Source organism: Hypomesus nipponensis, chromosome 12 (genome assembly GCF_054491055.1).
Source record: "Hypomesus nipponensis isolate SF chromosome 12, ASM5449105v1, whole genome shotgun sequence".
NCBI classification, from domain to species: Eukaryota; Metazoa; Chordata; class Actinopteri; order Osmeriformes; family Osmeridae; genus Hypomesus; species Hypomesus nipponensis.
Window position 1 is genome coordinate 13,826,085 of NC_140372.1, and position 16,399 is coordinate 13,842,483.

The 16,399-nt window shown below is 47.6% G+C and overlaps 2 protein-coding genes across 2 annotated transcripts; both read left to right on the forward strand.

The window, feature by feature from the left end:
- The first annotated feature begins 2,696 nt into the window (after window positions 1-2,696).
- Window positions 2,697-7,585, forward strand: aamp (angio-associated, migratory cell protein). Its single transcript, XM_084668734.1, has 11 exons — window positions 2,697-3,076; window positions 3,876-4,013; window positions 4,228-4,347; window positions 4,729-4,868; window positions 5,100-5,244; window positions 5,390-5,473; window positions 5,599-5,714; window positions 5,963-6,063; window positions 6,337-6,427; window positions 7,121-7,275; window positions 7,393-7,585. The coding sequence occupies exons 1-11, from the start codon at window positions 2,989-2,991 to the stop codon at window positions 7,466-7,468; spliced, it is 1,254 nt and encodes a 417-aa protein (XP_084524860.1). The 5' UTR covers window positions 2,697-2,988; the 3' UTR covers window positions 7,469-7,585.
- A 7,418-nt stretch (window positions 7,586-15,003) lies between these two features.
- On the forward strand, window positions 15,004-16,095 carry LOC146261620 (G-protein coupled bile acid receptor 1-like). Its single transcript, XM_084668471.1, has one exon. The coding sequence runs from the start codon at window positions 15,019-15,021 to the stop codon at window positions 16,093-16,095; it is 1,077 nt and encodes a 358-aa protein (XP_084524597.1). The 5' UTR covers window positions 15,004-15,018.
- The last annotated feature ends 304 nt before the right edge of the window (window positions 16,096-16,399 follow it).

A 16,399-nucleotide genomic window follows, 5' to 3' on the forward strand; every position in this document is an offset into this window, starting at 1 on the left:
TGTGAAGTTGGGTCTGGAGGGGCTCGTATTTAGCCTGGCTCTGCCCTCCTACGTACTTCCGCTCAATTTAGATTTTGCTTCTGTACTAGGTCTGGGAGTTTGACTTTGAAGTCAGTTTTCAGAAACACATTTTTTGTAGGTCCAATCAGCGAACAGAGGGAGTGGCTGAGAACGATGACGTTAATGTCGTGCACTAGTTTGAGTAGTTCAGTAATGGCGGGGGAGAAAGATGCAAGCGAAGCTATTCTGCGGTTGTGGCAACGCTGCCGAATATCCATAAGTTAAAGCTGAAGAAAGAACATTCCTTGCTGAGTTTTGTTGGTGGCCGTGATTTTGTGGCCCTCCTCCCCACAGGGTTCGGGAAAAGTTTGATTTTCTAGCTACGGCAGTTAGCTCCGTTACAGTAGTGGTGAAGGAGTTGGCTAAGGCGAACGCTTGCGATTGGTTATGGCAGATCAGAGTGGCTCTGGGCAGATCCAATAGTTTTAAACTTCAACAGAGGACCGGCCTTCAAGGAAGTTAACGCTTGTCCATGGAGCAATCCCAGACCCTCTGTACAAAGGAAATGTACGAGGGTCTGGTTAGGACCAGGCTAGCTCGTATTGGGGACAAACTATACAAAACCAGGAGCTGGGCGGACCAATGAAATTGCCAGGGCGGGCGCCAAAGAGCGCTTGGGTTGAATTTGTTTTCAACAAACAACATATTACATTGCTCTGATTGGTTGTAGGTCTATCCAATTGAGCGAAGAGGCATATGTTTTACGAGTTCGGTTGAAACACGCCCCATAGTCACAGCCCAACGGAGAGTTATCAGACTCATAATCTGACTAGAATGAGTATGACAACGTCAGGCTATCCCGACTTTAAGTTGGGCTGGCAGCCAGGCTACTTTTCCGATGTAAGGCTAAGCCAATTACATTTTGTTCGAGATTGGTCGGCTGAACCTGGAAAGCGGTCTGTGTACTTTGCGGCCAATGGATTTTCGTTTTAAAATTAGAAAACCAAAATCGGGAAACAAGTTGTTCCCCGATTACCATTTAGAAATAGGAAAACAAAAAACGGAAAGCGACCCATTTTCTCTGCCCTCAAAATCGCAAAATGCGACCATTTGGAAACTGCAAAACTTGGTATTGATCCAATACCAAGTAAAACATGATCCATCTGAAAATAATATACAGTGCCACATTCTCAGGAGGAACATTAACATCCGAGTTGCTCGACAGAATTCATGACATGAATGCTTGAGAGCATTTATGGAGCATTAGAGGGAGTTTTTCCTTGTCTTCCTTGAGGGTTTAGGTTGGTTGAGGGGCAGTTCTATGGGTGTATGTGAAGCCCTCTGTGACATGCTTGAGTGTAAAAAGGGCTATACAATTAAATTTGATTTGATTTATGGTGACATTTGTATTGCTCTGAGGATATTCTGCACTTTACCTTACCGAGTGGCACAGTGTAAAAAGCTGCACACAATAGCAGAGGAATTAATACTTCCCTGTGCTACAGACATGGTTTAACTATGCTTGATGACACTGCAGCCTCTGTCCGACAACACCATCAGCAGGTGCATTTATGACATGTCAAAGGAAATAGAGGAGCAGCTTAACGATAAGGTACGTGACAGCCGCTTTTCTCTGCAGATGGATGAAGCCAATGACAGTAACAAAGACTGTTTATTGATAACTTATGTTGGATTCATAGATGGAGATGACATGAGGGAGGAATAGCTTTTCTACAAACAAGTTACTGGCAGAGCCACAGCAGAAGAACTGTTTAAAATCATTGACTCTTAACAATTAGGTCACAAGTGTTACAAGTTCCTGAACAAGTTACTAAACAAAGATGATGTTATTTGACTGGTGTCATCCAACAAATACAAATTATCTGCCCGAGGGATATTAAAGGCAATGGGTTTTTATTACTCAAATGACTGAATCTGACTACATCCAGTCTCTCTTCAAGCCTTACACCCCCATCCACCACCTTCGGTCTTCTTCTGACAACCGTCTGGTGGTCCCACCTCTCAAGAGCGCCCGCTCCCAACCCAAGCTCTACTCCTGTCTGGCCCCCCAATGGTGGAATCACCTCCCCACCTCCATCAGAGACACGGACTGTCTTCCCACCTTCATGAAAAGGCTAAAGACGCACTTGTTCCGGTAGTACAACAGTACTTGATACAACAAGATTTGTTGGATCAAATGTTAATTCATTTCCTCCAGTAACACAATGACACTTATTGAGGAGCTGGTTGCACTTGTTGGTAACTGATTGAACTACTCGCTGTGAATTATGTTATTGTTGCTTGCTTTCCTACAAGTACACTCTTGCACTTTTGAGGTTGATTGTTGTTTGATTGTAATTTGTTTAACTACATGCTCTTAGATTTCTACCAATTGGCACTTATTTGCTTTTCACGATGTATGCTTCATGTATTGGCTGCACGCAATGTTTTTGGGGCTATCTCGTTGTTACTGATCTATGCACTTTTGTAAAGCTCTTGGAAGTCGCTTTGGATAAAAGCGTCTGCTAAATGAATAGGCCCTACATGTAATGTAGTCATGGGGGTAAGTCAGTTTCCCCACAGGTCTCTCTCGATAAAAAAACGTTCTCCTGTCTGTGGCGGTACCTACAGGCGACTATAGAAACTGAAAGCGATCCCAACAACACTAGCGTTTTTTTGACCAATCAGCTGCGAACTTCTTACGAAAACGTCATCTCGAAGCGTCTGAATTCTCCCACACATGTTCCAAGTAGGAAAACATGGGGACACCAGAAAGTAAACTTTGACATTTTGGAATTCGTACACCAGCTTTAAACTGCAGTCTTTTAATACTATTACACAGAAACATACCTTAGAGCTTCAATAACTACCAAGGACCACAACGATCAAGTTAGCTCACAAGGGCTAAGGTTATTGCTAGCTGGCAGACTAAGCTAGCTAAGCATTGGTAAATCTTTGTTAAAAGAGTTATTTTTGCCATATTTCATAATGGACAACGAGGACAGTTTAATACAGCTTCACGGAGACGAAGAGATCATTGAAGTCATCGAGCTGAACGAAACGGAGCAAAATCCCGGTAAGCTGCTATGATTGTACCTGCTAACATGAGTAAAATTACAATGTAGCGCTATAGCTACTGTCTTGGTTCAAGCACTAATGTAATGTCGTTTTAGCTAACAGTTATATGCGGAGGTAACATGTATATTTTTCCGATGTTACAGTTTATGAGATGCTAAAGCACTATACCAGATTCCTTGAACCAAAGATGCTCAGTATGGTCTCTAAACCTTTCGAACAAATGTGTTCGCACACAAGTTCAGGTAGTTAAGACACCGTTCGTAAATCCCATGTGGGGCATTTAGCAAAACTCACAACACTCACTTACACACATTGTGCACTGATGGACTTGTAAACTTGTTTAAATTGTAAACACGGGCAGTCAAAAGATTTTGCAGTTACGCAATATTTGAGTGCATAGACAATACTTTTTATTTCGAGTTTTCTTTGTTCTTTGGGCTATATGCAAGTGCTGAACATGCAGACACATACTGTGTTACTTGTACACAATATACAATATATTAATTGTGCTAAGTTGTTGTTTTAATACTTGTTTGTGTTTACTAAATACAGTAAAAATGGTTTTGTTGTATTTACATGACCTATACACTGTGTTACATTTGTTGTTGTTGTAGTTTCTACAAAATGCAGTTTTGTCTATTGACTGGCTGTGTGTATGATGTGAAATATCAGAGGTTTTGTGAACAAAATTTGAAGATTTGGTTTTGCATTGACAGTTTTGAGAAAATATGCGAAAGTTTCAAGAAATGCGTTAAAAAAAATGCTTGACCTCATCCCGTCCTCCGCGACCCACACAGACGAGCTGGCTGAAGAGCTTGAAGATGTGGACTTCGGAGACGCAGGGAACGGCGACGCCGACGACGAAGGGTGGGAGACCGAGGACGAGATGGAGTCGGAGCGAGACGACAGCGAGCTCACCTTCTCCAAACACACAGGTGCCTTCCTCGTTGTCCCTAACCGTCCAGGAACTCTCCTCTGTGTTGACGAACGAGTCGACGGCCGGTTCACCTAAACGCAACGAGGACCGGTCGGCTCCCTCAACTCACCTCGATAGGACACAACAAGCCAATCACACAGACTAACAAATGAAAACGAATGAGAGGGAACTCATTGGCAGTTAAACGTTACTCAGCTGGCTGTGTGTTCCAGGCTCCGTGTTCTGTGTGAGCCTGGACCCGGTCACCAACAGCCTGGCCGTGACGGGAGGAGAGGACGATCAGGCCTACGTATGGAGGCTCAGCGATGGGGAGGTGCTCTTCCAGTGCACAGGTCAGATGCTCCAGTTGAACCGCCATCAGACACATGCACCTTCTGGATCCAGGAATGTCTAAATATGTTGACTTGTGATTCGGCAGACAGCCCTCAATGTTCTTGTTGACATCTGAAAATGTCGACGATGCGTGTGAAGCATTTCTGTGCTGTTTTTCCCCTGGCAACACTCACTGTCACTGTTGACAGAGATTGACTTTATACACGAGTTTGACCAATGTCACTAATAATGTTTTCCGAGACATGGTTTCTAATCCAAATTTAAATGATAACAGGCAGTATTCCTTCCAGTACTGTCTTGTTGTAATGGTTATTGGTAGTGTGTTGTTGTTCGGGTTAGGTGTAGACTGAAGGTGGCTTCTCTGGTGTGCTCTGCCCCAGGCCACAAGGACTCGGTGACGTGCGCCACGTTCAGCCACGACTCGTCCCTGGTTGCCACGGGAGACATGAGCGGCTTGATCAAGGTGTGGAAGGTGGAGAGCCAGCAGGAGGTCTGGTCCTTTGAGGTGGGAGATCTGGAGGTGAGGAACACTGTAGGGATGTGTGGTGTGTGTGTGTGTGTGTGTGTGTGTGTAAAAGAGAGAGAGTGTGTGCGTTTGTGTGACTGAGTGTTCACTGTTGGGAGTGTGCCTTCGTCTGTCAAATCCAGTGTGTGCGTGTGTGTGTGTGTGAGACTGAGTGTGCATCTGTGAGCGTGTCTTTATGTCTGCGTGTTAGTCAAGCCCAGTGTGTGTGTCTCCCCCCCGCCCCAGTGGCTGGAGTGGCACCCGTGCGCCCCTGTGCTGCTGGCGGGGACGGCTGACGGTAACGTGTGGATGTGGAAGATACCGGGAGGAGACTGTAAGACCTTCCAGGGGCCCGGCTGCCAGGCCACCTGTGGAAAGGTGCTACCGGACGGTGAGAGGAAGGGAGGGAAGGAGGGGAGGGAGGGGGGAGGGAGAGCTGGGAAGGCGAGGATGAGAGACCTCATAAAGAGGCATATTCTAAAAATGTGATTATGAAGAGAGTTCTGAATGAAACTTGTGTGCGTGCGCGTGCCCAGGTAAGAGAGCGGTGGTGGGCTACGAGGATGGAATGGTGCGTCTGTGGGACCTGAAGCAGGGAAGTGCCAGCCACGTCATCAAAGGTACGTCCGGGGTTGGTTCGGGTTCCACACACACACACACGCGCGGTCCCACAGCGCTACATCATCACATGGTTCTATTTGCTATATTGTAATCCTTTCCTCTCCTGTCTTCTCTCCTGCTGTAGGCCAGGATGGCCACAAGGGGGCTCTGACGTGTCTGACTGTCAACAGGGACGGCTCCCTGGTGCTGACAGGCTCTGTGGACGGCTGTGCCAAGCTCATCAACACGGCCACTGGGAAGGTGGGTGCCAGCGCAAATACACCACACCCATACCCCCAGGAAACACCTCCTCCCTAAACCTAACCTCAACTTTGAACCTGTCATCAGTTGGACACGTTTAATTCACGTTGCATCAAAGTCTTTTCTCTATTGGATTTCTCCATGGGCTTTCTGGGCTTTGTATTTCGAAGCCTCCGCAGTTATCACCTATTCTGGTCTGCTGTCGCTGTGTCTCTCTGTGACCCTGTCCTGTCCCGTGACTGATCCAGGTGGTGGGGGTGTTCTCTCTGGAGGGCTCCCAGGCCAAAGCAGCCAGAGACGGGGAGGAGGACGACAGCAACTCGGTGGAGTCAGTGGGCTTCTGTCACGTGTGAGTGGAGGAGAACAGGCGACATGACGACCCCCCCCCCCAATCCTGTATTCAGTGAAGCTCACTTGTGCAGATAATAGACACGTAAATAAGTGGTTTTAAGTTTAACATAAGCGGTGTGTTACAGCACAACTTTTGGTGCGTCTCCCCCAGGAAACGTTCAATGTAATGCCCCCTACGAAGTCGAGATCAGATATTCGCCTCTGACCGTCAGCAGGATGACGCCTCGGTGCAGGACTGTGGATCTAACCGCCACGTTTTGTGTGTGTTCAGGTTGCCCCTGGTAGCTGTGGCGTATCTGGATGGAACTCTGGCCGTATATGACCTCTCTACACAGACCCTGAGACACAAATGCCAACACGAGGTAAACAAAAGACCGTGTGCATTTAAGTGTACAGGCTTACAACTGTGCTAGAGTGTGTGTGTGTGTGTGTGTGTGTGTGTGTGTGCGCGTGAGTGTTGTATTTTGTCTGTTTACTCGACTGTATGAGCTTCATTGTGTGTGTGTGTGTGTGTGTGTGTTGTGACACCACAAGAGGCTGGGTGCTAGATGGAAGATATGTCCCCCTCAAGTGGCTGAGGTCATGCGGGACTACAAATCATTCACTACTGCAAACATTTCCTAAGATGGGTGTGCATTAGCACACCTGGGTAGAATTAGGAGGGATTGCCACACAGGAGGGCTAGGTAGACTTCACAGAGCAGACAAGGAGAAGCCGGCGGCGAGAGGAGTGGAACTTTGGCCTGATTGAAGCCCTGTGGGGATGGTAAAACATGTAAAAGCCTTTTTGCCTATTTTCTGTTGTTTAATTACAACTATTTTTGTTACAGTCTTTAACCTAAAGTTCCTAGTTACACTTTTTTTGTGGCAAGCTTGGACTTTTTGAAACCATGCTTTCTGTTCTCCTTGGCAACGAAACGCACTACTAAGGCCCGCCCTACCGAAGAGCAGCCTCTCACGGTGTTAGTGTCTAACTTACTGTGTGTTGTGTGTGTGTGTGTGTGTGTGTGTGTGTGTGTGTGTGTTTTCCACGCCTCACGCGCGCGTGTTCCTCAGGCCGGCATCGTGCACCTGCGCTGGGAGGAGTCTTCGTCAGTGGTGTCGACCTGCTGTCTGGACGGCGTGGTGCGTCTCTGGGACGGTCGCTCCGGCAGCCTGGTGTCAGAGTACCGCGGCCACACGGGGGAGATCCTCGCCTTCACACTCAACAGGTACGCACGCACACGCACACTGTCCTAAAGTGCACGTTCGGCAACGCGCGTGTGGGTGTGTGAAATCTATGCCTCTGTGTCTCACCTCTCTCTCCCTCCGCCCATCTCTCGGTTCAGGGAGGCCTCGATGGCAGTCACAGCCTCAGGAGATCATCGTGCCAAAGTATTCTGTCTTCAGCGACCTGACCGGTAGAGAGCAGGAGTGAGAGGGGGAGAGGTGGAGGGTGGTCATCTCAGTCAGAAGTTTAAACCTTCAAACAGACTTCCTCTGTGTTTTCTGATCTGGAGATGGATGGAGAACTCCCTCCCTCCTTCCTTCCCTCCCTCCCTCCCTCCCTCCCTCCCTCCCTCCCTCCCTCCCTCCCTCCCTCCCTCCCTCCCTCCCTCCCTCCCTCCCTCCCTCCCTCCCTCCCTCCCTCCCTCCCTCCCTCCCTCCCTCCCTCCCTCCCTCCCTCCCTCCCTCCCTCCCTCCCTCCCTCCCTCCCTCCCTCCCTCCCTCCCTCCCTCCCTCCCTCCCTCCCTCCCTCCCTCCCTCCCTCTTTAAAATGCCCTTGTGTGGTATTTTTCCATTCATAACAGAATGTCCTCAGTCTCAGATGTTCCTTGGTTCCACCTTAGAACCCAAAGAACTCACAGAACTCCAGGCATGACCATCATGGTGTCATGCGTGACACACATTCATTGTTATATTGATGCCTTTTCAAAGTGTTAAATTGAATACAAATTGATTTTAAAATCCTTATGACATGAATTTGTTTTCTTTCCCATGATGAAGTTATGTTAACTTTGTTGAAAAGCAACAATGGCCTCAACTCTGTCTCAGAAACATCCAATAAAATGATTTAAACCCAAGTTTCTCCTTTTTTCAAACACACCACATAGATACATCTCAGTCGTTAGTTATTACACATACAAATCCATTCCTCCCCTACAGCAATCTTGCATGAGACATGAGAATGATAATACTGTTATAAACTGGAAAAAAAAGAAGCAAACTGTGAATTATTTTGACGAATATAAACATCCAGCTGTGTGCAACAATTCTGTTTGTGCTTGTCTTTGTGAAACAACATACAGGCTCATTTCCTGTGATCTCTGACCCTTTACTAAATGTCATCTGTGGTTTGTGGTCTTTTAGATTGCAACTGTGCTTATAAAAAAACACTTCTGTGAGAAATTAGTCCTTGGACTAGGATGTAATGGTCTGCTAACAGAACTCATGAGAGGTTAGATGAGACTCATCCCTCTGACAAATGATGAGTCACAGACTCAGACTAATGTTGATTTTAGTTGTGGTTATAGTGAACCAGGTCTGCCTTAAAGACAACTTTAAATGATTTGTTCATGGGTGTGGATCGTTGACTGGTCCAAACCTAACAATGTTTTATCAAAAGAGACATACAAGTGGATACTATTTTCTAACATCTGCAGTCAATTGCTCTACCACTGAGCATTACCCATCCCCACGCTCTACCACTGAACTATAAACACTTGCTGGCATAATTGTTTCTGTAGTGAAACATTCTTCTGTTTCGTTGGCTCTGTGGTCGGTGATTCAACTGGCAAGATAAAGCTAAATGACAGACAAGAACAATTAAGAAAATGATAACATCTTAAAGGTTGTCAGTAAGCCTGGAGTCTGTATATAGCAGTCTATACGAGAGGAAAAACAGCCATCACATGAATAGGATGGGTTTAATCTATCATCTTCATTAAGATTCTGTTTGGAACACTCTGGGTAAGATCAAAAAGTCAGGCCACAGAGTTCCAGAGTTCCACCAATTCTATGTCTGTAAAGGCCCATCTTTCCCACACACACAGACACACACACGCACGTTTGTATTGCTATACTTGTGAGGACTCACAATGCATTCCCATTCAAAATCCTGTTTTCCAGATCCCCTAACCTTAACCCATAAACCGAACCCATAGCTCAACCTAATGTTGTCTCCCAACCTCAATGTAATTCTAACACAAATTCCAACCCTAACTCTGAACCCCCCTAAAACATAAGCACTTGACCATGTGAGTGTAACGGGGGGTAGTCACACTGCTCATCAGTCCTCTCTTTCCCCTCACTGGTACTTGAACCAGGGACCTCTGGCCATTCACACACAGCCACACACAGTTTGAAAAAGAAAAGGTCGTTTCTCCGACGTAGTCACCTGAACTGGTCCCAGCGGCGTCTCAGAAGGGTGAAGGTACACAGGGTTTGCGGAGGTCATCCAAGGTCACCGTACTCTGGGTCAGACCAGAGTGACCTGCGTCTCCCCGGGGTGGGTGACAGGCCGCGTCCGCCCTCCACCAGGGCCCTCATCAGCAGAGGCTAATGTTCTGTGAGGAAGTCGCAATGTTGGCGTTTTTATTACCGTGGCCGACATACATGTGGCCATCAGGAAGCACATTAGCTAACCAGGATCCACGTCCCGTTGCTATGAATACGCTTGTGAAAAGGGTGTCAGTGTGGTGAGGGTGAAATGGCAGGAGATGGGGAGAAGGGTAAAGAGAATCTGTGTGTTGGGGAGTGTTTGCGCTCGTCTGTGTTGAGAGAGAGAGGTCGAGAGAGCGCATGTGTGATCTGTGAAGACTGCAAGAGTAAAAGCTACTGTAAAATAAAGACAGCAGCATTATCCTTTTATAGGCTTGTTGAGTGGCACTTTATAGGCTCCCAGTCCCGATTGTTGTCATCACCCATCACACAGGGATTACACAGTTGATTAATGCTGCTGTGCTCTCTGTTGTGGTTGGTTGCTAGGACAAGACGAGGCGTTGGGATTGGTCATAGGTATTGTGACGGCCTATGGAGCCATCTCCGGCCATCTGCACAGGAAGGAGGTGCCCTGACACAGGATGTGATGTACGGTATAGCCTCTTCCATCACCTTCCTGCTCATGCTTTCATCCCTCCCAGCTATTGCAATGGCAATTGCTATTCAATTCACCCATCCCTCCATCCTACCCTTTCTCCTCTGCCTCCTCTTTCTCATCCTCATCAGCGCCACACTTTAAGTCCTCTCTCCATTTTATCTGATCATCCTTCCATTCCTCAGTTTCCCCCTTTTCCTACCATATCCACAGCTTCATCTTTCTCTCTTCCCCTCATCTCCCTCCATTGTTTCCATCTTCCTCCCTTCCAACCATCACATTGAGAACAAGCAGAGGTCTTGCAGTGTCCCTGTGCCCAAGTGCTGCTTTCCTGCATCTGGTTTCCTCCTGTGTGTTTGTGTGTGTGTGCCAGGTTACACCTGGGATGTGTATGATTAACCACTGCGAGGATGTTTTGGTCATCCATCAGGGGACTGCCATCGCTGGCCCCAAAGATGAATGCATGTGTGAGTATGTGTGTATGAGTGTGTCTGTGTGTTTGCGTGTGTGCGTGAAAGAGAGAGAGAGAGAAAGAGAGAGAGAGAGTAACAAAGGACAGATCCTGTCAGGATCACCATCTGTCTGGAAAGTGAAATTCAATAGCGTGGATAATTGAGACAGTGTATTGTAACAAGCCAGCAGTTAGCAAACAGTTCCAGCTGCTCTATAAGCTGTGAGGCTGAACTACGTGAATGAATGAATGACCCTTTTATTGGCTTACATTTAGTTTTGGCCACTTTTGTGAAATTCAAAAGTTCATTTATAGAGGCATTCAAGGCTCGTGAACAGTCACCCAGATAGCTAAAGGTTCATCCAACCCATTTTGAAATGGGCTTTTACTCCATGAGTATGAGTGGTGCGTGGGTGTGTATTCTTGCTTTTTCAGTTTTTGTGTGCGTACATATCTGCTTAATGTCTCCCTAGAAAACCGACATTGGAGGGTGTGCATGTTTGACCTTCTTATCACCCCCCCTCCCCACACAGACTCTCACCAGACATCCACCCACCCTTCTCCCCACACAAGCACACACACATCACAGCAGCCTCTACCCCACCGTACACACCACTACGCCCCCCCCTCATACACCATCACAGTCCCCTCCCTCCCCCTCCCTCCCCCCCCCCCCCACCTCTCCAACGGTCCTGGACACCACCCGAGCCATCCTTCTCCCTGCCACGTCTATCTAAACTATCGCCGAGCGCGTCCGCCGTGTTTACCTCACGTCACAGACCCTCGGCCGGCAACGGCTGTCAATCTGACCGCCTGTTTAAAAGCGAGGCATGTTTGACCGCTTGTGGGAATTTATACATACACAGATCAGGATGTAAATGTTTGGAGAGGACCGAGATACGTATGGTGGGGACGACGCTTCTGGCTGGGCCACATACACAATGCGAGGAGGCCCACGTCTTATCTATTAGGACACGTCAATGTTTTATCTGTTAATGTGGCTGGCCATGGTTTCACTGCTTACAAACGCTCACCGATAAGTCTGGAGCAAAATGAGCTGTTTGAAATGTACACGTTAACGAATCAAACACATGAGCCTCATTAGCATGCTGGTTGCTGGCTATGCATCGGTCAGACGCTTTGGTGAGACAGAAACTCCTGTCACACGTAGGAGTGGACACGCACACACAAGCACCGTCAGACACACACACAAGCCAGGCCTGCACACACACACATGCACACCGGCATACACAAACTCGCACTTCTCCTGTTGTGGCGTAAGCTTCCCCTTTAAGAGATAGCATCTGATAGTAAGCCCCTCTCTAATTCTCTCTCTCTCTTTCTCTCTCTCTCTCTCTGTCCCTCTCTCTCTCTCTCTCTCTCTCTCTCTCTCTCTCTCTCTCTCTCTCTCTCTCTCTCCATCTCTCTCTCTCTCTCTCTCTCTCTCTCTCTCTCTCTCTCCCTCTCTCTCTCTCTCTCTCTCTCTCTCTCTCTCTCTCTCTCTCTCCCTGTCCCTCTCTCTATCGTCTCTCACTGGGTCAGTCTCACCAAACGAGCCTCTGATCTGTGGTTGAACCAATATTCCTGTCAGCAGTGTGTCTGATACAACAATGGAGAGATATAGACTAGGTCTGGCATATCAGCTGGAGTGAGAGACAGCATCTGTCACACTGACAAGCGTGAGAGGGAAAGAGTGTGTGTGTGCAGGAAGACCAACCAAGAGGTTTTCAACTTCAGGCTCTTCTAGGGGTCTACGTGTGTAGCAGTACCCAGCTTACACCTGGCCTGGTTCTGTTTCCCAGAAAGAGGTGAGGTTCTGGGTGAATCTCTCCTTCCCTGGCAGAAATCGTTTGGAAATTGAGGAGGAGTTGTTCTGTTTGGACAGTAGATTACAACTAGGGATCTACTGAGGACAGGGTCTGGCATGGATCACTGGCTCTCTGGATCCTCTTTCCTGAAGAGGTGAGTGGTTCTCTATCCGACTTTGGGACTTTGTGTATCTTTTTATTTGAGTTTTATTAGACCATGAGTTATGTTGGTCCTTCTCTACACCACTTTATCACAAATAAACGTAAATAATAATAAACTCCCTCATTATGTAATATCTATCTTTACACACATACATTTCCACACACATACATATATATGTGCTACTTAAATATGACTGCTTTAGTTTTGTACCAAATCATATACATTATTGGACGGAACATCTTGTCAATGTGCAAAAGAAGAGAAACCATAAACTACTGATCATTTTTTAGTTATTCTGTTGTCCTCCTCCTATCTCACCACATGTAGTAGACTGGAGCAACATCAACTGAAACATTATTTAGTCTGTGTGTGACGCACATAATGTCACTGGGGCTGTCTGTTAGCCGAACATTGTCACCAGAAAGACATGCATTATCCATGTCCTTTCAGAAAGGACAGTATGTTTGTGTAAGTGTGTGTGTGTGTGAGTGTGTTTGTACATGTGTGTGCATGTGCATGTTTGTGTGCACAAAGTGAATCCTTTGCTCGTGTGAGAATCTCTCCCGAAGACACTCATAAAAAGACGTTTAACTCACTTCTGTAATCTTTATCGCTGAAAATACATCTGAGCATTTTCGATTTATAAACACAGGAGATACCTCCTTGGCTCACCCTTATGTGACATTTTTGACGTGCGTGTGTAGGTGTGTCTATTTACGTGTGTGTGGAGGGGTATCGGTGTGTGTACTTGTGTCTACTTAATGTGGCGTTTGTGTCAGGGGAAGTGTGAGTGTTAATGCGGGTGAGTGTGTAAGCCTTCATTTATACGTGTGTATATATGTGTTTGTGGTGTGTGTGTGTGTCTATCTGTGTGTCTGTGTGTGTGTGTGTGTATGTGTGTGTGTGTGAGGGAAAATGAGGATCTGACACACCAGTTTACTAAATGAATAAGTTACAAGTTTCAGTTGTGCAGACTTGTGAAACCTGCTCAAACCTAACTGAAACACATTAACACGCAAGCTAAATGTATACAGATAATTAAGCAACGTCAGCCTTACAGCCATAAAGGAAAGTGTTATAATGAGAGGTGATGGTGTGATATCTTTTTGTGGTGTCATTTCATTTCAGCTTGTGCTGTGAGGATTTGTTGAACACAGCAAACTGGCACGCCAAAATACAGAGAGCACAATGAGTGACAAAACCAGAGTCCGCACTCATCAATTATTGACTGGTGGTGGTCCGTTGTGACTGGTCCTGCTCCCCCTCAAGCTGTTCAGGGAGCCATGTTTGATATCACATTTCCTTTGTGATGAGTTTGTGTACATTGGGGACAACAGAAAGAGATTGTTTTTCCCTTTCTTTTTCTCTTTTTCCCACCCTTCTCTCTTTTTCCTTCACTAGTCTTGGCCTTTTTTCTTTCTTGCTCTCCATCTCTACCCCCTTTACGCTCTCTTTCTCTCTTGTTCCCTCTCTTTCCCTCGCACGTCTTTTTCTCTCACTCCTTCTCTCTTTCTTTCCATGTCTATCTGTGTATCCCTTTCCTTCTCGAGCTCTTTCTTACACACACACAAACACACACACGCACACATACATAGGCACAAACACAACACACACATTGATTCATGTTTGTCCCTGAAAGAGATCAGATCACACCAGGACACTCAGTCCAGTCCCCTGAGGGGCACATCAATCATCAATCAGTATATCATCAGTCAACCCATCCCAAATCAGTTTACTACGTAACAGCCTGACCAAACATAAACCAGTTTATGTCACTAAGAGATAGAGGATTTACAACCCCCAAGCAAGGCTACAAACACATAAAAATTGGGTGATTAAGAATGAGTATTTCAGGACCATTGTGTCACAAGTCAAAACCTATAAAACTGGTGAAAGCGGAAGTGATCTCTGTAGGGTATGGGGGAGTACGAGGAACAAGGGGACACATCTAAATGGTAAACACATATTTGTTCCATATGTGACCAATTTAACCAATGAATCAACTTGGATCCAATCATGTGTGTTTGTATAGACTTTTTGCCAGTGCTAATTTCACACCAGGAGTATTCATGTTTCCCATTGAGTGTTTATATTGGTCCACCCTCAGGTGCCCTCACTTCTGATGTTACAGTAAATTAACACTTCCGGGTTTGGTGTGAATACATTTCACATAGGGTTTTACAATAAAAGATGGTTCCTCTGGCCATACTTGTTGTTGGCAAGGTGCAGTATCATATTTTTCTGAATCCATCTAGTGTTTGATCTATCTGCCTTGTCATCTCTCTGGTATTTGATCTATCTACATCCAGAAGTATCATCATCCTGAAGTATGATCTATCTGTATTTATCTCTCTCCTCAGGACTTTATGATGGAACCAGAGGAGGAGGAGGAAGTGACTGAGCCGGTCTGACCATCATCCCCACAAAACCAGCACAACCATTGACGTTGCCGTGACGATGGACCACAACACCTCCTCCTCCCGCCCGCTCTCGGAGGCCCGCCTCATCTACGCCATCACCATCCCCCTCTCCACCGCCATCATCCTCGCCAACCTGCTCATCATCGTAGGCATCGGCTCCAACCGCCAGCTCCACAACACGCCCAACTACTTCTTCCTGAGCCTGCTGGTGGCAGACCTGTGTACTGGCGTGGCCTTGCCCTTCATCCCCTGGATGGGTCTGAACCGCCCCCTCAGCTTCACTTCCTGTCTCCTCGTCCACATCTTCCCCAACTTCCTGTTCCTGGCCTTCCTGTTCAACCTGGTCATGGTTCACTACGAGCGCTACATGTGCATCGTGAGTCCGCTGCACTACAGCAGCTTCTGGGTCCACCGCCAGTTCCCCCTGGCTCTCCTCGCCGTTTGGACGCCGCCGTTGCTCTACGCTTCGCTGCCGGCGTTCGGCTGGAACAACCGGGCCGGCCCGGACTGGAACGGCTGCTGCCCCGTCAACAGCTCGGGGACGCCGGCGCCGGAGAACTGCTCGACGAGCGCGGAGGCGGAGGGGGAAGAGTGTTGCTCGTACCGCCGTGTGTTCCCCAACGCCTTCATCTACCTGGAGGTGTACGGGCTCCTGGTGCCCGCCATCTTGTCCATCGCCGCCATGACGGGCCGCGTCCTGTGGATCACACGCGGCCAGCTGAGGGACATCTGCCGGCAGCACCGCTCGCTGGAGCAGGGGGGGGGGCGCCGGAGGAGGGGGGCGGCGGGCGGTCAGGTCTCCGACCAGGAGCAGCGTTTGAACCTGCGGTACGCCCGTTGCGTGGTGGCGGTGTCGCTAACCTTCCTGGCATGCTGGGTGCCCTACATCATCTACACGCACGTGTGCGTGGCCTTCCTCCTCAGGGAGGAAGCCGTGGGGAACCCCACCACACACATCGTGCTGTCCTGCACCGGGATCGGCTCCATGGCCGTGGTCCCTCTGGTGCTGGGCCTGGCTAACAGGCAGTACACCGACCCAGCCAGGAAGCTCATACATAAACTGAGGGACCGCTGGAGGACCAGGACTCAGGACCCAGAGGACATGGCTCTCTGAGAAGACTGGGGGATATGGGGAGAGATATTTGGATGGGAGAAGGAACGAATTGTGGGATTGAGTGAGAGGAGGGATGGAGAATAGAAAATGGATTGAAAGATACATGAATGGGTGTCTAGGGAACAAACACACTCCAATCTGTCTAGACAAAACGATGGGGTAATGATCCAATATTCTCCCCAACTCATACTGTCTCATCTGTTTTTGTCTGGCTGCCAGTCTGTCCATCTGTTTGAGTGTCTATTCAGTATCTGCAGTGTGTCTGGCTGTGGAAATAATAATCTCGCTGCTCTAACACACGGGA